At 38.8% G+C, this 21,667-nt stretch overlaps 1 protein-coding gene across 1 annotated transcript; it reads right to left on the bottom strand.

Annotated features, from left to right (window-relative positions):
- Positions 1–2,292: 2,292 nt before the first annotated feature.
- Positions 2,293–9,818, bottom strand: LOC117004118 (parvalbumin, thymic-like). Its single transcript, XM_033074621.1, is given in 7 exon segments — positions 2,293–5,306; positions 6,600–6,709; positions 6,930–7,062; positions 7,829–7,896; positions 9,582–9,616; positions 9,618–9,660; positions 9,662–9,818. Coding segments are annotated over 7 exon segments (447 nt in total). The 5' UTR covers positions 9,694–9,818; the 3' UTR covers positions 2,293–5,280.
- Positions 9,819–21,667: the final 11,849 nt, after the last annotated feature.

The following is a 21,667-nucleotide window of genomic DNA, read 5'->3' on the forward strand; positions in this document are numbered from 1 at the left end:
CACTTATGGCCAGGAGGGAAACAGCAGTGAAATTTGGTTCTTCCTTGCTGTGCTGAAAAAATAAACTTTTGTAAGGTCTCAAACAGCAGCTAAGTTCAAACTGGGCCTTTTCTCTTACTGGATATTAATAGGAACACCCAGTCAGTTATCTCATGAAATTTATTGGAACTTAATGGCCTTGAGAATGGTTGAAATTGGCCAGTGGTGTAAAAAGCCATCGGGAGACATTTCACAGTGATACATATGTAAACATGGCTGGAGTATTGCTTAAGTTTAAATAACGTTTGAGTGATGAGAACATTTAAAATAAAGCCTATCCTCTAATCAACATAGCATAAAACTACTGTCTTTCAAAAATTATGTACGTGAAAATACAGACAAAATCTCATCTATCTCAGTTCCCCTTGATTTCTTCCAGAAAAGAATTTTTAAGAGAAGCACTGACCATGTTATTCCAAACCAGTGCTGTACGGTAAATCAACAATTGTGAAAACAACTTTTCTGGATGATATAAGATCAACTGAACAAATTACTTTTATCCTGAACAGGTATAACTCTAAATTAAATTATTCTGTTTTTCCATTGGGAATCTAGCTGTGCCTTTGGCTTGCGTCCCTAGGAAATAATCAAGAGTATGGCCTGGTATCAGAGACAATCTGGTAATTGTAAGGGAATTACTGAGCATTCAAGAAGTAATCCTTGAGAGGAGGCCACATTGAGATTACAAAGCATTTCTAGCGAAGAGTTTTGGAGTATTTCTGTGGCAAACCACCACTTGCCCGAAGGTGGCACCAAAGACAGGCGAGTCCTGCCATGATAGCTCTGCAGGACTGTGGGTGAGGGAAAATCGAGGACCAGGATGAGAACAGGATAACAAGAGGGTGTTCATCAGAGAGAGGGAGAGGAAGGAACAGGTATTTAAAAGAAAAAAAGTCTAACCTTGCAAATTACTTGAAAGAACAGGAATATAAACAGAGTAAACTGAAAAATCTGAGATAGTTCCTGAGGCCTTCCTTTCATGACAATTTAGAGGATCAGGTTACTTCATCTGCCTAACAAAACCAGGGTTTACTGTGTTTATTTTTATGTTGGCTGAATTTTACAGTCCATTATGGAGATCATTGCAAATATAAAATCAATTTGTTCTCGAAGCCTGGGAGTTAAAGCAGGAAGTCAATGTCTAGAAAATCCAGCTGATCAATGTGTCATTGTGATGGAACTGATATGATTCCCTTTGAGTCAAGTATTTGCATTTTCTAATTGGACAGGAGTGCCCCTTTGAATTTAATGTCAATAATACCTTTGTAACTGCAGGGAAAGGCATTGTCTAAGGGTACCTTTTTCTATTGTAACTGGTGTGGTGATCTGTTTTTCTCTTCTGAAGCTTGATGTGCAAAACTGATTGTCTTGTTTTCATGAGTGTAGGACGTACTGACAAACAAATCAAAAGTTCTGGAGCAGCCATATCTCAGCTGCTGATGTGTTCTATAGATCTTTGGTGCAGAAAGTGTACCTGAAAGTCCAGACCAATATAAGGATATCTTCCTGTGCTTACAATCAAAACTAATGTGCAAATTAGGTTGCACAAAATGTGAACACTTTAGTTCATGCTCCACAGTATCCTCTTATTAAAGTGTTTTAAAATACATGAAAAATTGAGCATGAAAATATTAGACGCATGTCTGTTCAGGGATTTAATCAAGATGTATCTATTTTGGTAACCTATTCCAGGAAATTAATCCAGCCTTGGCCCCCTCTGCCCACACTGTTTGTGTGAAGAGCTCCAGGCACCTCTGATGATGCTGCATCAAAGATTTTCCACATGGGCTGGCTGCTAACTCAAAGAAGAAACTGTACCAGCCTATGTGTGCAATGAATGTTCTGACATCCCCTTGCCCTTTCTATGCTCTCTACTTGTTAGAAGATGACTGAGATTTCAAACAGTTGGAGAGCTGAAATTGAATCTCAAGTTTACAAATGGTTTTGGATTGGGATTTGCAAAGAGTTATGAAGTTAGGGAGTGGGCAGCCAGCTTCCACTAGATACCAGGAGGTTTTATCTCATCTATGGTTCTACTCCTATTTCAGGGCAACCCAGAATTTTGGTTTAAGAGAGATGGTGAATTCAGTGGCTAGAGCACTAGGGTGGGTTTGGGATATTGACCCTGGCCCTCTGTATCCTTTTTCTAGGAGCTCATGTAGACAATAGATTTCTTTGGTTTTTGTGGTTTTTGTTCCTGTTTAAAGGGATCATAGTGCATCTTTATTTCATAAGAAGTATAGGGAGGATTAAACTGCTCACACAGGGCGATCAAGGGACTGAGGTGTCTGAGTACTCACAGTCTTTGGGGCTGGTGGAACTCAGATCTACCACTCACAATTTGGATTGCTCTTTAATTGTCTTAAGTGAAGATAAAACACAAAACAGCATCTCCTTTGTGCTGGAAGTTATGAAGCAGTTTTATGCTGAGTATTATAGGGAGTAGGATGGTCATACTCTAAACCTGAGACCAGGTGATCAGTGTCAAAATACCAGGGATTGTTAGATTCTTTCTGATTTGATGTAGCATGAACAATTTCTAACAGAATTTTCGTTATTAACTGTGTACTCAGCAGTGTTTTATTTGTTTCATTCATTCATAGCAGCTTGATGCAGAGGATTTAATCCTTGTTTATTAGATTGCCCAGGGAGCTTATAGAACCTCTATCCTTGAAGATACTCAAACTCATCGTAGAACAATGTGCCCTTCTGAGTGAGTGACTGGAACAGAGACCTGAAGTGAACCTTTCCATCAGGAATTACTCTCTGGTTCTGTACCTTAATTATGGCAACATTGTGATACCAACCATGTGTCTCTTTGGTACTTCAGTTGGCTCTCACACAGACATGCTACAATTGAAGCTTTTCTCTAGCATGATGGCATTGTCAAGTTCAGAGAACATTCCATGATATTCCCTAAAATATCTAAAAATTCCCTAAAAATCTGAAAGCTGCCACTGACTTAAAATTACCCTTGCTAGAAAATGTCACATTTTTTGAATTTGACTCCTTTAGTTAAAAAAAGACTTCTTTTCCAATTTGGTTAAAATGTGGATCTAAAATGTGGATCCTAATGCTAACAGAAATCTTAAAAGAGAGTAGGTGGTATTTTTGCTAAAGCCTATGGACATTTTTTTTTTTTAACTGGGGACTTGGAGTTTTATTACAATTCCTTCAAATGAAATGGCTGGATGATTTTAGTGAGATTTAAAACACATCTTCTTGCCACTATTTAAGAAGTCACTATTTTAGAGGAACAGATTTTCTTACAAGCATAGCTGAAGTTGCTGCACACATGAGGATTTCCTGATTCTTGGGAGTGCTTCATCCCCCTGTGGCAGCACAAGGCAGTGATGTGCAGTTGTTCAGCATCTCTGAAATACAGGATGGGCCACTGTGCAGTCTTGCATTTCTTGCATTCCACATGAGAGTCTCAGAGGTGTAAGGAATGCAGTGTCAGGTCTGTCACTTCTGGTACTGTGTGTGCCATCTGCTTGAGAGCTAGTGACAGGATAGTTCAGTGATCAGCAGTGTGAAGAGCTAAGGTGTGTATTACATCTGGATATTGCTGCAGATCTGGGTTGCCCCAGGTTTTTTCTTCATCAGGGAGATAATTAAGGTAAAAGGAACCAGAGTCTCATAATTATGCAAAATATTTCACTGCTGCAATTAACAGCAGCTATAATATAAGCCCAGATTTAACATCAAAGGCAGTGGGTATAGAATTAGGATTTATATTCATTAGAATTCTGCCAAGGCTTCAGTGAATCTGATTGCTAGAATTCCTTTTTTGCATTAGCTATCTTAAATCTGTGGACCGGCTCTCTTACATGCCTGGGAATGAGGGAGCTGTGCTTGCCTCACATAATCATCTTGCAATTCATGGAAATGCCAACATTGGCTGTTACATAAAAGTTCCAGAAGGCTTTGTTTCTGCTCTTCTTCAAAACAGCTGCCAAATCTTAATTATCATCCAGTTTCAGTGGAGAGTATTAAAATGACAGTCTGCTTGTGAGCTGGAGCCACAGCATGGGACAGCATGGGGAAGGAAGCAGCTAAATTGGGGTGGGGAAATTTCTGAGACACTCAGCCAGAGATGCACAGATCTACTCAGCCTGCTGACGCCTGCATTTAGCCATGAACATTATTTACTTTGTCCATTAATGAAGACAATGCTGTAACCAACTCTAAATCCTGTAAGACACTTATCAAAGGGAAGACTAGTTCTTAGTTTTCAGACTGAAGAAAACTGCTGATATTATGGAACATACAGATAATTAGTCATATAATAAATGAAAGGAGTAATGCCATTATTTAACAACGTAAGAGCTTTAGGGTAATCAAAAAGAAGATTGGCTGTAGTTTCATCTGTAGAAAGCACAGGAGTTCACAGATGTGGCAAATATTATTGTTTTGTACATGTTCAGAGACAATAGGAAACAGGCTCATGATTCATGGAAAAACCTCCAGGCCTGTGGCCCAGGTTGTCAGGGGACCATGACTTGTGACAGTGTCAGAGTAGGATTAGACCCTTCTCCTCTATCTCACAGCTGCCTTAGATTTCATGAAGATAAATCTTCTTAAGGGAGTCACATTTTAGGCCATAAACACTTTCCGATGATACGATTACGCTGTAATCTACTACTTTATTTTGTAAAATTACCCACAAACTTATTCTGTGCTTTGAGCTTTGTGTGAACTCCTCTTAAATGTTTTAAATTTTTGCTCATATTCGCAGGGTTGGAACTTAATATGAATTATTTTTAGCTATCTTTTCAATATTGCTTTTCCTTAAGTATCAGAGAATTAATCAGACATAAACCTCAATTAAATCAGTACAATTAAGCCTGAGAAGATATCATATGGTTTAAGATCATCAAAACTGTGTCTGGTGAGTTGGCATGCTCAAGTATGAGGATGGAGTACTTAAACAACATTTTTAAAAGCAGCTTTTTTCCCCAAGGGTCTTTTTGTTTAGTTGATTTTTTAGTTGTTTTCTCCCCTCTCCCAGTCACAATTTCAACATTATCAGTGGTGGAAAATCACAAAGTGCCTTCTTTACAACAGAAATGTAACAATGCCTTGTGACCAAAGATTGCAAGATTTCTCAACAATGAGGTGAGGGGAATTGTTAATGCCTGAAACAATATAAAAATGTACAAACACATGCTGAGTGCGAAGTGCTTGCTGGACGAGGTAATTGGCAGAGTCAGTCCAAGGTTGCCTTTGGTCTAATGTTCTCTATGCCTTCACCAGAGACTGGAATTCTGTCAAGGAAGAAAGTGAGAAAAGCAGGGAATTAAACTCGTTGAAAGTAGTTTTTTGACATCTAAAAAAAGAGAGATAAAAATGACTGAAACTCCTAGGCATGGAGGGCTCCCAAAGTTATTATAACACTGCACAAGCTACTGCTAAACTGAGATTCTGGGGGTGTAACAGATTTTTCACTCCTTAAAAAGAGTAAGTGCAGAGAGGAGGAGTGTGTCTGTAAATTCATATTTGTGGGAAATCCTGACTTAAAGGTAAACTATCTTTACCCCATTACAAATTCTGATAAATAGCCAAGGAAGAAGAGCCTGTAGCTCTCAGCAGGAGGAATTTTTTTGTGTTTTGTTATTTCAAATAAAAAATATTCACAGTGAAGTAATTCCAGAGTGGCAGATTCAATGGTTAAGGGCCAAGATCTGCATAATATAATGCCCTATTTGGGGCTCATAAAAGAAGCTGCAAAAGCTGCTGCTAAAGCAAATTCCTCCAACTGTGTATCTCTCTCTCCTCCCAAATCTGGCTAAGATTAGCACGTGTGTCTGGTGGAGTTATTGCCACCTGTCCTAGTTCAGCTCAGACAGCCCTGTTTTCAGCGACTGCATCTCTAATACATGATGCATAATGTCCTATTTTTCAGTGCTACAGTTTCTAAAAGAAATATCCCGGCTAGTTCACATCATCCCTGTGAGGTTTTCTTCAGGAATTTGATTGAATTTCTCAAAGGACTTCTTGGTGAAATGTGCACTTATCAGATAATTTTCCAGCACAAAATCCTGTGCCGCATTGCTGCAGTTGCAGTCTTGAGAAACAATACCAGTTGTATTTTACATTAGTGAATTAAGCACCCAGTAACAGAGGCCAATGTTTGACAGTGGAAGATGAAGAAATAAGTTTTTTTAGATAGAGATGTGTTTAAAAATGGAAGTGTTGTATGGTCAGAAGTGCAGAGCATCTACTGCTGAAATGGAAATTCAGAGAAATTCAGGTGTTCAGAATGTTTTAAAAATCTGGCACATTGAGTCTATGGATCAGACACACAGCAGGATTAATCCCAAAGCTGTTATCATTGATTGGAAGACCAGACTCTACACTGAGCCTAAATATTCTGTGGCTGCAATAGAGACCAAATGGGAATAAACCTATAAAAATAAAGTAGTATTTGCTTATATAAAAATTGTGGCAGAAAGTATCAGGCTAAAGTACTTGTGTGTATTCTTCATACCCCAGTTTAAATGCAACCTGAAATGTATGCATTTTAAGCCACAAATTTTATCAATTTTCTGAAGTCTTACCTTCCACTCCAATTTTGCCATCACCATCAGTGTCTCCTGCAGCCATAAAAGCCTTGGTCTCTGCTGAGGTGAGGGCTCTGGCATTTGAAGAGAAATTCTTCAGGAACAGCCTGAAATACAACAGGGTTCTGTGCTTGAGTTTTGCTCTCTGAAATGTCCCATAAGGTAACATCTGTTCTTATTATCTCAGGGAACCCACACAGATTCAAGGAAAGACAAGGATTTGTGTTTTTGTTTTTTTAAAATAACATCAAGGGTTTCTTCAACCCCACCAAGCAAGTTCAAAGGTTTTTGTTGTTTAAAGAAACAAAGCAGCTGAACAGTACTTACTGCAGCTCCTCTTCTTCAATGAAACCACTCTTGTCCTGATCAAGGATTCCAAAAACTGTCTTTATCTGATCAGGAGTTTTGCTGGATAAACCAACCATGGAGAAAAAAGACTTGTAGTTGAAGGAATCATCAGCTGGAAGAAACAGAAGTTGTTAAATATTCTCCGTTGAAGTCGTACTACTGTGTGTATTCCTTGTGAATATGTATGTCTTTTCTTAAGCAGCAGCCTGCTTTTCTCACTTGTTCCCTGGTGTAGCAAAAGAACAGATACAGTGGATAATAATTTCCCTTTCTAATAGCTCTGTGCCTGTGGTCATATTTCCTTCCAGCCAGTTTGAAGTTTTCCGCTACAATGCACATTCTGCTAAACCAGGATTTATGCAATGTGTCACATGCAATTAATAATAAATATTGTGAGGGTGCTACTGTGACTTGGAAATAACTCCTGCAATTTTTAATTTATTTTCATGAAGTCCTTACTTAGGTGAAGAATTTGATAGAAGAGTAAGTAATTCACAGAAAAATCAGGTGAGTATTTGGAAAATTGGCTTGATCTTACTGAGCAGCTCTTAAGAGAAGTGAGACTGATCATTGCTTCACAAATAACACTCATTCTGCAAGCTGAGACTTTTTCTGAAATTTTGAAGGACAAGGCTAACTTTAAGTCTTTTGCAGGTTTAGACAATGACAGCTTAGTGTTAAGCCAGCACTAACTGAAACTGTGGCCCTTTAATTGCTGCTCACCCCTTATGAAACATTTTGAATTTAAGGGGCTATACTGTAATGTAGTTTAGAAAGAGATCTCACAGGAAAGGAATCTAAGTGGAAAATGATAGGCATGTCATCTTAAGACATGAAAATGATACGCATCTTCTGTCTGCAGAGCAACCATTCCTTACCCTGGCAGCTGGAGAGAGCAGATTCAATATCTTTGGCTGAGAGGATGTCAGTGATGGCCATTGTTGAACTGTAAAACAAATTAAATGTGAGCTACTTAGTCATTAAAATGACTTCTCTCCTACTTGCATGGCTCTATTTGAAGTTGCTGCAGTGACAGTGTGTGATAGGGGAGACATTATTCATCTGATGGCAAGTGGAGCATGCTGTAACAGATGTCTGCAGCAGGTGCTTCCACTGAAAGCTGGGAATGAGGGAGGAATTCTGCACGCGGGAGCGTGGGGCTTCAGGAAGATCTGATGCCTTTGCTGGGAGAGCAAATGCACAGTGTCCAGCACCATAGAACTTCATGACTTCTGTGTGGGTTTTCCTGGAGGTGGATTATTACTCAGTAAAACCAGAGTGTATTTACAGCACACATAATAGATAAGGCTGGTATGTCCCCTAGAACTATATCTGGAGTAAGTGTAATTGGCATCTGAAAAATCTAGTATTATTATCAATAGGTGCAGTGATCTTCACAAAGAATGAAAATATTAGTGAAAAATTAGTAATAGTAATTTTACTCGTGTAAATTTGGAGGGAAAGTTCCTCCCCTGTTTAGCTGCAACAATAAATGTGTCTTGCTGGGCTATTGCATCGCTGAAAGTCTGCCTTTCATAAGAGCTTTGTAAAAAAGTTTTTGGCAGTATTTTCTGGGGTTCTTTTCTTTTTGCATTCCATATACGTTATAATAAACAATATTTGTCCCCAGATTTTGGCATTTCAGTAGACTGTTGTCTTTAGAATAGAAGTATCATGACTTAATATTCATTCTTAGCAGAGTGGAGGAGATATTTTCTTCTGACACAGCAGCATTTCATTTGAGAAAAATACACTGTACCATTCAGCCACAAACACCTGCAATAGTTTGCCAGTGCAAATGTGTATCACTTAACAAAATGCTATAATTTCTAATAAATTTTTAGTTCATTGATGCATTTACAGTTTGGTAAACTGTTCATACCAGTGCAGACAGGTTACTCTTAATTCATGTTAGTGAAAGAAGGGGGACTAAGGCATAGAAAAGTTATTCTTGAAAGCCACAAGAGAATAGAAATATCTTTTAATTAATCCCTAACTGGTCTTCAGCAACATCATTCTTCTTGTCAAAGCATGGACTGAGAAGGAATCAACTGGTGATACCCATTAAGTACCCATTAATAGTCTGTGCACTGGTTTGAGATCTAAATGCAGGTCTAAACTTCCTCTAAAATGTGAAATGGCTACCTCTGTAGCTGTTGGTTTGCAGCAGAAAAAATTGTCTATCATTTTAGTCCCTTTCTGAATATCTCAGAAACGGTTGAGAAAGTGATGACACACATTCCCACTGATGGCAATGGATCCTTCCCCAGCTCAGGCAGCTGGGTTACTTTACTTTTACAAGCAATTACTTTGTCCCAGTGAGTTCTTGTGCAAAATACTTCCCCCTCTCAGCATTAGGCAAGGTAACTTTGAGCTCCGTCACTCACCAATTCACTGCCAACAGATTAAAAAGGGGAGGAGTTGAAGGAAAACCTAAAAATTACAGCATTTTTTACAAGGGGCGTCATTCCTGCCTTGTTCCATCCTATAATCCAAATGCTGATTCTATTCTATGTTAGCTTGTAAAGATACAACATACTGGAAGATAAGAATAGATACTTTAATTGCTTTCTTCTTAGGGAACATTTTGCTTTTGTGTTTCTTTGAAAGCAGAAGACGTAATCAGCTTACCTTTGTGGTCTTCTGGACTGGAGAAGGAAGCAGTCAGGTTGGGAGGAAGGTACTTGCTGTGTGTCTCCAGCAAAGCTGAACTTGCATATATATACTTTAAGTTGTATACCATATACAGATTTTAGATTTCAGCGTCACGAAGGGGGAATGGTGTCAAATGAACTTGCCTAACTAATCATCTTGCACTATTTTTATCTCAAGAGAATACATATGATATTTGCAAACGAAACAAGATAAGCGGCCAGATAGGCAAAAAGAACAGAGTCATGTCAAATTTCCTCTGATTTAAGCAGAAAACAGCAGCTTCTCCACGCGATGTAGGGCACGACAAAAACCCCCACTATCTGATGTGCTTGATCTGACGAGTCAGATGAAACAAAGCACAATAACATCTGAAGAGATGTCTTCGATGACTGTTTAAATATGATAAGATGTTATCTTATCTGTAGACACTCTTTGTGATAGAGTTTCATCATTGCAGCACTAAACAAAAAGAAAAAATTGAAAGTATCCTGTTCGGGTATTGTTTGCATGGCAAACCAATCAGGGGAAATAATAGCCACGTTGTCTCCAGAATGTCTGATCTGTTGTTTTTTTGGAAAAAAAGCCCCCCACACTGAATTTGTTGCTATAGGAAGTAAAATAATACTATGTCAACCCATCAGAACAGTTGGTTGGGGGAGGGTATTTCATCTGCTCTTTTTCCAGAGAAAATCTTACCATTCTGCAAGATTCTGACAACCTGTTTAGTCGGCTATGTATGAAGTAAAGGGGTTGTGATCTGCCCAGCTGTCTCTGAGACAAAAGTCCCTGAGCCTCTCTATTCTGAAAGATCTTTGCTTTCAGAATAGAGAGAAAAAATTCAAATCATCGCTATAACAATATCTGAAGAGTGTCTTTTCAGTTTTCAGCCTGTCCTCAATCTCTTTCAGAGAAGTGGTTATTTTCTAGAATTGTTTCGCCAGTGCTGTTTCCCAGCGTTCCTTTGTGCTGGTTACTTTTTTTTATGGCTATAATTTGATCATCTCAATTTTCCTTCACGAATGTTGTAGCCTAACTGGGTGAGGGGCCTGTCAGCTTGGATCTCACTTGTGAGAGAACAGAAGAGTGAAAGACAAGTCACATGGATGACAGCAAAAGGTATCATTATGGCCAGGATTAAGGGATGGCAAGGGATGACAGTGCAATTGGCATCACAGCTTGAGGTGTGGCACAGTAAGAGGTGACAGTGCAGAGACTGTCTTAATGTCAGAGAGAATACCAAGGCATCTTTTTTCCAAAGCATTTCCCTCTAAGATGGAAGACAGACCTAGCCAGTCACTGAAGCCAGCCACTAATAAATCAGGATGCCAGACAGAAAAGTGACAAATGGAGGGTGCCTACGAGACCTTAGTGCATCCAGCACTGACAGCAGCTGATCAAAAGGCAACAAAAGACCATTGCAAAAGATTCTCTCTGTGGAGGAGGTGCTACTTTATTTACAGTATATAAACATAAGAAAAATCATTGCTACAAGTTTTTTTTCCTATTAAAAATTTTGCAAGTCTGTCCACCATGAAACAGTTTCAGACACAGATAATTCTTTTGCAGAGAAGAACCATTGGTTAAGAATGGCTGTAGAAGATTTCAGTTTTCCCTGTTTTCTGAACGGATTCTTGACCAGCTGACGCTGAGAAATTTCAAGAAGAATTTGATGGAGAGATATTTAATACCAGCTCTTGTTGTCACTGGTGACATCTGGTAGAAGGGGTACAAATACCACTTTCCCCCCTGAAACTCTTCTCAGAAATGACTTTTATTCTAAATGGGAAAAAATTCCTCTGCCTTTTACACATACCACCCTTTTCTCCCTCTCCAATTTGGAAAATTTTCTACATAGTGCCAACAACTGATGTGCAGTACGTAGGGTGTCCAACATAAAAACTGATGGCATGATATGACCTCATGAAGCTAAGTTAAGAGGAAGGCCAAATTCTGCTGAAACTCTTGGACTGCAGGAATCTGCATGGGAATTTGGTCCCTGGTATCTATTTCAGAGAATGCATTTGATTTTAGATGCAATGGCTTCTCATTTTGCCCAGAGCTAATTCCACATATGTTAACCCCTCGCCCCCACTCTTCCCTTTAAAAATAGCATTGATTGTTGTTATTTCCCTTAATGCCTGTGGGCTGTTGCCATTAGTTTGAACTTTTTGTGAAGCACATAAGGATGCAGTCTTTAAAAGTGTGCTTTGTTTTCTAGGAGGCTTTGACAAGGTAATTCCTTTTGTGCCCGGAGAATTTAAGGCTAAAGCATGTAGTCAAATTATTTATGGGTCTGGTCTGTTCAGCTGTATTCAGACTCCAGCAAATTTTGGAGTCACTTTCACAGTAAGATTGGAGGCACCAGAAATCCAGAACATGTGCACTGATGAAATGCAAGGGGATCGTGTAACTATTTACAACCAGCCTCCAAAAACCATTTTCTTGTCAAGCCCTACATTAGAGGTTGCATAAACATCTGTCTGTTCACTTTTACTTTCTTAAATCAAATACTGTTAGGAACTTTGCAGCTGCCATCCCACTTTGCAGGGGAAAAACTGGGGAAGTATGAAAAAGTAAGGAAAATATATCCTTTTCAGCCAGTCAGGTTACCACTAAAAGCAGTTTTAAACCCTTGGGCTTGAGCATTTATCTTTGCTCAAGGCTCTTTGCCTTCTGGAGGCATGGAGTTCTTTTATTCTTCCCATTTTTAACCTTAATTCTTTTAACATCTGAAGCTACCTTCCCAGGTTGAAAAGGTGTATTTTAGGTCATTGTAAATTCTGTGATTGTTGTGTGATCTATTCTTGTCATTGTTCTACTGCCGATGTGAATCATGTGCAAGAGAGTAACAAAAGTGCAGTGAACAGTTGTGTGTCTGTTTTAATTTAAATAAGTGTGATTTAGTGCCTGTACATGCCTGAGATAATTTTCAGATGAATGAGATGAATGCTTCTGATAGGGGTATCCATGGTCATGAGTCAGGGAAGAGTATCACCTGACAAAATGTGTTTAACCTATTGCTAAATGGCATGTGAGTAGTGAGAATGGAATATTCATTCAATTTGTAATTTGCTTTGGGAAAGTATGAGATGAAAGAAATTACATATAGATGTAATTTAGTGTAATTGTATTAATGCATCATGTTCCAGTCGTTTGAGGAATGTAACCTACTTGTGAGTGGTTATAGGTTTATATTGTTAAACCTACTGTCTGTAGACACCTCATAACTACCCCTCACTAAAATGCTGAATAAGGAAAAATGCTGTAAGGATTGCTATGGGGGCAGGAAGCTCTGTGTGGGAAACACACCAAATAACATCTGGTTTATTTTTGCAAACCTGAATGAATCACAAAATATAAGCAATTTACTTTTCACCAGCAATCATTCTAATGTCACATGGCCTCTGAGGTAGATTTTCAGAGATTCTAAAAATTGGCAATGCAGGTTTTCAGTTCCTAGTGCCCTATAAAATGTTAATGTACAAAACTTTTGCAGTCATATGTTTCTTGCATGCATAAAACATAATTTTTAAGCCAAGTAAATTGTTTGCATAAATCAGACAATTTCTGATCCTGCATATCTGAAATGGGAATTTCAATCCTGATTCCAAAATTTGAAAGGAATATGGACCAGATGTAAATTCTATGTGATTTCTAAAACTGTAGCTCAAAACTTTTATTCCTGAGTTCAACCTTTCCAGTTCACTTCCATTTCTGTTTCTTTCTAAAAATGTTCATCCAGTGATGCAGAAAGAAAAGGCTTTTTTTTCAAGAAAGAAATTCCCATAGACTGATTTCTGAAATTGTTGCTTCTTGGGTCTGCTAAATCTGATACAATCATTCATAAACAGAGAAGACATTTGAACCTCCATAGGTCTAAAATTACTTGCAGTAAGTGTCAGAAAACCTATAGAATCAGTTTTCTTGCCTTAATTCTGATATAAAAAGCTTACTATTTTTGAAAGCATCCAAATAGAAATGGCAATAATAAGGTGTGTGTAGGATTATCATAGCTGTTGAGTAGAAAATAAAATCAATTCTGCCAAGGCAATTTTCTCTAGCTAAATTGGAAGCAAAGACACATGCTGAAAACAGAACTTCTATTCAATATTTGATCTACCATGTTCTGTTCTTGAGCTGTGTTCTTCAAATCCTGTATTTCAAAATACGTCAAGGAGATCCTTGTTACAGGAATTGTAACCTTAGTCTGTGTGTTTACACTTTTACACTATGTAGCCTTGTGCAGTCCTGCTCCATGACTGTGGTTTATAAGCACTATAAATAATCCTCAATTGCAGCAAGCTTTCAAATATAGATGTGTTTGAAATGAACTCAGATGTTTTTCAGCCTCTCTGTATGTTCCTGTATAGTTGTTATCCCACTGTGTAAACAGTGGGTCCCACTATAAACAGAAACAACTCCTTGGGTTGTATAATTGCAGGAGCACCAAGTAAGAACTGGATCATAATCTGTGCTTGTGCTGATCTAGTACTGATACTGCTGAATAAAGCAGGGCCTTTGATTCTCCTGGCAGAGCTGCTTTTCAAGGAAGTATATATTATATATTTATATTCCAAAGATATAGGGGTTTCAAAAATCCCAGATGTTGACTCTCTGTGTGTGCACAAAGCCCAGACCCCATCTGATTTATAGGTGCCCAGTGGGGTGTGGCTTAATTCCCTGCTCCTCCATTTGCTGAGATTGGGAAATGGTCAGGACTTGTCCCAGCTCCTTCCAGCCTGGGGTGCTGGGCTTCTTTTCTATGCAAACTAGAGCGTGATAAGGGGCTGATGTGTGTTTGGGTATTGTCCAAATGTGGAGTCTCCAGGGCACAACACCCGGAACTCAGAAGCATTCCTTCCTCCCTCATTAGGGGTTGCCAACAACACTGACAATAATGAGAATGAGCACTATAGAAAAGTGAGCTGAATGAATATGGAAATTGGTACTAGAGACATAACAGCATCAGATATGAAAGCATTAAGTCTTTACAAACAAGAATCCATTGAGCATTTGAGAGCTAAGCCTGGTTTAATCAAATGGTGCATCAATGAAGTGATCCCACTGTTCAAATATTTGAAGGATCAGTGGGATGAAAAGACAGAAGCAGGCATTGTTCTTCCTATACAGTGCTGGATTTGTGCTGTAGCTCCTGAGTGATATCAGTGTCCAGATAGTCCAGTGATCTCAAGCTTTATTGTATAGCATAGGACAACCCAGACAGCAAATGCGAGTTCTTTTCCATTTTTGGACAAACCACATTATATTCACTGTGGATTTTATTGGCAAATTGCTGCAGTCAGGTGTGAAGTAAACTACTTCAAGTCTGTTGCTCTGAATGAAAAATTAAATTTATTGTATTCAAGTCATAAATTCACTTAACTGGCTTTCTTTGAATTGTAATGGCCTCCATCTGAGCTGAATTATAGCAGTGACTGCACCTTGTAAAAAGGATACATTTTAAAAGGCATTTTACTAAACAGGAAGCTTAAGGAGAAAAGGGCTAGAAAAGGCCAGGTGAATCTCTAGAGCAGGAGGCCTGTCTCCTTTGGAACAGGAATTCCAGCCTGGCTGTGCCTGATTCATTGTTAGAGCAGAAAATACCCTTGAACTGAAGAGGAATTGAACTTGAGCTCACAGGAGGAGGTAAATGGGGAGATGCTCGATGCACTTTTGATTATCTGAGACAACTCACAATTTTGGAAGGATTTCACTTGTTATTTTATGTGGCTTTTGTATTTGGATATACCACACAGCAACATCCAGATTGGAAAATCCAGGTGGTGAGAGCAGAAGGTGTCTTGCTGATTCCCAAATTCTCCATATTGGCTTGCCCCTTTCTGAGTAGAGGTAGATGAAAGCAGGTGATAAGGAGAATAAATGCCTAAGTACTTTGCTGAATTTGAGAAATAAGAACATTTGTAAAATGTATTCTATGTCCTACACTATGCTGAGCTGGGCTGTACAAGCTGTAGTTCTGGGCAAAATTGTCACACAGAATTTTTTCTGGAAAGTTAATTATTTCTCTGGCCAATGTGATGCTACTGAAATTTGATTATTAAATGAAATGTGAAGCCTTTACTAAGAAATGCTCCAAAGCTGTTATCTCAGAATACCATGGCAAGGTAATTTCAGAATACCAGATCCCAGTTACTCCCTGAAAATTGCAGCTATATAAAACTTTACTGAACAGTGATGTTGAAAAATGCATGTTAATCAGTGCAGATCTTCCTCATCACCTAACCCTGTAATTGATGGTGCCATCAACAGCAGAGACAGTCATCTAAATTATGAATGTTTCTGGTTACGAATGATGGATTATTTTTTGACATAGGAATTAAAGAGTATGCATTATTAGAACTAGTAGAAGAATTCAAGTCATGCTTCGGAGAAAAGTACAAAGTTAGGCATGGTTTAACATTCATGAATATTTGGCTAACAAGCAGATTTTTCTATTAAATATGTAGACATTACAAAACAGAGAGAAAACCATCCATTGAATAAGATTTGAAAGTTGTTCCAAGCCTTGTTGAAGCTGAGGTATAACTCCAGCATTCCTAATTTAAAATCTTTATGAGCAGTTATGTCAGTGCCTTTATGATGCAAGCAAGTGAAATTATCATCCTGGTCTTTAATAATCTGTTCCATTTTGACGGAGGCAGTCCTGGCAGGTTTCTGGGCAGTGACTCTGCTGGGTCTGAGGGACAGTGACTCACGACACAGTGTGACCCACTGCTCTGGGGCATTTGTCAGGACATCTTCTATAATCACCTTTATTTGCAGAATATATTTCTATTTTGACCCCTCAGCTCAGTGTTATTAAAAAAAGGAAAACATGGAAACTTGTCTTCTGCTGATATGGCTAGCAGGTCATCTTCCTAGAGGAGGATTTCCTCTGAGTGAGTGGAATTGGATTTCACCAGTTTTATAACTAGAAGTAAGAAAAAACATGATCTGATAATCAGGCAGTACTTGTATCTTGGTGTCCTAATTCTGCCAGTTCTTTAGCAACCCCCTGGAGTTTTCCAAGGAAGACTGCATAAACAACAGCAATGGCAAAAATAGCAAGGCTGCTCTTAGAGAAACAAACACAATTAGTAAAATGTAAAATAAAGGTGCAATCTTTAGAGCTTAAAATGCTGTAACAACCTTCCTACAAAAGGAAGATCCATAAACCTTCTGGAGGCTGCAGGCTATGGGGATTCATCTGTGTAGGGATATTGCCAGAGAGGTGAGATTTGAGAGTACAGACTTGGGGATGAGGCCATGGTGCTTTGGCTCTTGGAAGCTCAGGTTCACCAATAAGCCCAGTTGAATTCCATGGCTCAGGAAAGTCACAGCTGTGCCTCTGGGGAGGAAAACAGCCTGAAATTCAGCTTTCCCAAGAGAGTAAAACCTGTTTGGAGACACTGTCTCATGACTGGGCAGAGTTTGAGATTTTCCTGGTTTATTTAAAATAATCTGGGTAAGCCTCACTGAAATAGAGCAGCCATTTGTTCCCCTGAGCAGATCTGACGTCCCAAGTGGGAGCAGTGCCTGTGGGCCAGTTCCTACAACAGATTTACAACCCTGCCATGAGCAGCAGGAGTAAGGCTGAGTATCCCATCCTGCTTGCTTGGCATGACATGGCCTTGATGTAAGAAATACAAAATTGAGCTAATATAGTTACTAAACTGTCTGTTTGTATCCAGGGAATGCTGAACACACGCAGAGCAGATGGAAGAGATTAAAAAAACATGGAATTATAGATGAGAAAGGTTTACAATTAAAGCAACAAACATGAGATTTCTCTGTAGTCTTTTTCCTGATTATTTTGAAGGGTGTTCAGGTGAAAAAGGCTTGACATGCAAAAACTATTGTTGACTCCATTTAAAATCAAATTAATTTGACTCAAACAATACTTTTCAAAATTATCTTTGTTTCCATTCACTCCAGCCTAGCAAAGGAAAATCAATGTGTTAAACACCACCACTTAATTTAGAACATTTTAAGTTGTGTGATGAATCTGATAATTCAGCTTGTCCTCTACTGTTTCAGCTACTAAGGATATTCCTACTAAGGAACTGCTAGATCAGATTTCCTGTGTCTCAGCTGACCCAAAATCCCCATGATGGTTTTAGCACCATTCTTAAGAGAACCATGAAGACTTAGTGAATAACAGACTTGTTTACCTGAATATGGCAGAGCATTTAGTTTAAAGGATGTTGTCATCAGTACTAGAAAACTCAGAATTAAAGGATGATGTATCGAATATTCTTTATTTTTGCTGTTAGTAGCACAATTCCTTAATAACAATTCAGCAGAAAACAAAATAAGCTTAATAGTTCTTTCTTGTTGGTGGCAAAGTCTCTCCACCAAAATCATGAAGTAAATATCTTTCTATGACACTTAAATGCTTTTTTCCTAAATTCTAATTTCTAAGGTTCATATATGTTCCTCCCACTGCTCATAACTGAGCAAAGTTGAATAATCCTGCAGCAAGAACTTGTGCTGCTGCTCACAAGCCTCGTGGTGTGATCTTGGTGTAAAAGCAACAGCACAAAATTGACAAAGACCACGAATTTTACTCCAGCCCCAGGGTTTTCTAAAAGCACAGGCTCTCAGCCTAGTTTGTGTTAAGACTGTTTTTTCAGATCCCTGACAGGGTGTAAAATTACAGACTGGTCAATACAGATAAAGCTGACACATATTTTCAAGCACAGTGAGAATTTAGGGCTATATTTAACAAAAACACTGAGTTCTGTGTTTGGGGAATACACTCTGCCTCCGTACCCAAAAGAGTCACCAGAATCCAAATTCTCTCTAGCTTCTTCTGTTGATCACATCCCACACACTGGTTTCAAATTTTATCAGATTGTGCCCGTTTAGGGAAAGAGGTATGTTTTTGAGGTAAATACATGCAAGATAGGTTTTTTAAATGCATCAATTTTTTTAACTTTCAAGGACTTAGTGTCCTTTCTCCACAGTGCTACTAAAAATGCAGCCTCGGATTTCCTTTTCATGAAAGGCAAAACGTGCAGTCTTGACAAGCTCGGGAGAAGGGACATATTTTCTGATGTTGCCTAGAGCACATCTGATGTTGCAGAACTCCTGGTACAGTGAAAAACCTGGGCAAAGTGACTCTTCTTAACAAATGTGCCCCCTGTACTTTAACGAGCTCTAAATATTTGCAATTAATATTATAAAGTCCATCTCTTTAAATCATGTGACAGGAATCTTTCTCTGGTAATGGCTGTTTCTGTTCTGGGGAGCACAGAGCACTTTTCCAGATCATTCTGAGATAGTTTGTATTATCTGACATTTCCACAGGCAACGTTTGCTTAGTGGTGAATTGGATTGTAAATTCTACGGCTGTGAAGTTGTAGGAAACAGGAGCCTTGGCAAATTTCTAAATAAAGCTCTGGTAAGGAGTGAGTAGCAATTTAATGAATAAAGATTGTGGAATCAATCTCTCAATGCATTTTGATTAGGGTAAAGTGCCTATATAATAGGGGTTTTATTGCACTACTAAATATGACAACACTGAAATTTATTATGTGATCCTATTTCTATTATTTTCCTTTGGTTTTCATTATTATAAAACCTTTCAAATACAAAAGATTATTTCTCTCTAAGTTCTTCAGCTGGGAGGATTTAAATATAAATAAAAAGTTAAGAGACCACAATCGCAATGCTGAGAAACTCAAAGGTTTTATAAGAATGAAAAGCAAAGAAAAATACTTTTTCCCCTGTGCATGGAAAGACGGGCTCTATATGTGTGTGATATGTTAGACTTTATGATTTTTGTACTTATAGCTTTATAAGAAGAGGATGCTCAGAGAATTTCTCTGCTGGTTTTATTCTGCATTGAGGAGTCTCTCTGACCAGAAGGAGATTTTCTGGGCAAATGAATCAGCACATCTCACCTTGGGTACATCCATAGTCTGTCTGGGCCCAGCCATGTCCCTGTGTCCTTCTCCTCACACAGCACAGTAACAGACCCTGTGGCTGCTGAGGGCTGGACACAGCTCCTTCAGAGGCTGCTGCTGTCATTCTTCTGTTGTCTGGAGAACAAATTGCTGAATGAAATTAACTTTCCCTCACAGGAATCAATACAATACAATACACAGACCCAGTGCTCCTGGGTCCAAAAGAAAGAAATTCCATGGATTTCACTGGGACTGGAGAAAGATTTAGTCTTGCAAGCAACACCATCATTTATAAATGATAGGGACAAACATCTAAAACTTATAAATGCCTACTATTTGAGACTTCCTATTCAATTGAAGTCAGTGGCAAAATTCCCATTGACTTGAGTGCCAACAGGATCTGGACCACAGTAAGACATATTTCCCATAAAATTATGTTGTAATTAACATTTGGAAAATGCTTAACAAGGTGGATTTAATAGCTACAGAAGCTGTGGGTCATTAGAAAGAACTGAATCTTCCTTTGTTTCTCTACTACTTTAATTGAAAATTAAGTAGCGTCCTTGTTTTTACCAAGATCTGTAAATTTTTCATCCTGTACCTCATCATGGTTAAAGCCATCTTAGTATGGCTTTGTGACCATTGTCAAAACCCATGGAAGTTTCTCTTAAGGTGATGTGGTTATTATCAGCCATAATCTTCAATTTACTTCCCAGTCAAAAGAGGAACATTTCAAGACGTGGTTGGAAAAAGATGGTAATTGTCAGTAGAAGGAGGAAACAACATTCTTCAGGCAGCAATGGTTGCAGGATGCTCGGGGTGGCAGCAGGAATTTGGCTGAATAGTTGACATGGCTGAGTTTAGGAGTAAGGACCTACCCTGGCAGGGATCAAGAGGAAGCCCAGGCCTGGTCCCCACTCCTGTACCTCTGCAGTTCTGCCTCCAGGGAACACCTGTCTTTGTATATAAATTGTTTATGCTTATCACAGAGAGAGAAATGCAAAACCCAGCATGGACTATCTGTTGATATTGATGTTGATATTGAGCCTCCCTGTGGCCCTGGGGAGTTGATATTTATTGTGTGCTTTGTGCCAGTACCTCCCTGTGCAGTTTGCCACAGGCATTTAAGTGATAGGTTTGCTTTGTACTTAAAAAAGGGTGAAAAAAAGAGGTCAGAGCTGAAAGGGAAAATTGTTGATATTGTCTCAGTGTATGTTGCAAGACAGATGATTCTAGGAATCAGATCCTACTCAGTGTAAATGTATCACACAGGGTTCCTGTATATCACTTAAGATGCTGTTTCTCTATAAGCAAAGCTTGGCTAATCTCTTTAATGGCTGAAAGGTTTCTATGAATTCCACAGCTACTATTAATTATTTCTGGAGATGAAAAATTTTACTGGAATTGGACAGTTGGTTTTGTTGTCAGGGTGGTTTTGTTTAGCTTTTCTGTAAGTTCTTCAGTTTGATAAAAACAGAGTTTGAGTTACACTGGTCATGAGTTTTTGCTTATCCCTGTATTGACAAATTTTCAGCTTTTGCCTGGTTAAGGGCTGCCTTACGGTAGATTTGGTCCATGTATGAATTTTCCCAGCTATCAAGATGGTCGTTTTATTTTAAACTGAAATATTCCCATCTGATCTGCTATGCGAGCCAATAATAAATGGCAAAGTATTCAATTCAAAAAATAAAATTATGGAGATTTTTTTCTCTACTTCATTTTGTCCTGTGCAGTTCAGCTTGTGTTGGGGAGAGAAACAAATATTGTTATGGAGAGCAAAGAAACAGTGCAAATATGTTTATGTATTTCTAATTTTGTCTTGGGTGTTGAATTGCCCTGGGTCCAGTTGCATAATGATAAGTAAAGCAACTGGACACAATCCAGTGCAAAGTGATGCATGAAACCAGCGCTTTTCCCCCCTAGCGTGTGAAAATTTGTATCAGCAAGAAACAGATAGTCTAACTTGTATGTAGCTGGAGAACTGCCTGCATTTTGATACCTACATTCTTTTAAAATGACTCATTCTTCAGCGCAGACACCAGATCCCCAGTGCGACATGCTGACACTGGGCTTCATCCACCCTCCATCCTCCCTCACCGTGCACTGACCTGACCCCAGCCGTGGGCAAGGCTGGGGGGAAGGTGCTATTGGGTG

This window comes from Catharus ustulatus, chromosome 16 (assembly GCF_009819885.2).
Source record: "Catharus ustulatus isolate bCatUst1 chromosome 16, bCatUst1.pri.v2, whole genome shotgun sequence".
Taxonomy (NCBI): Eukaryota; Metazoa; Chordata; class Aves; order Passeriformes; family Turdidae; genus Catharus; species Catharus ustulatus.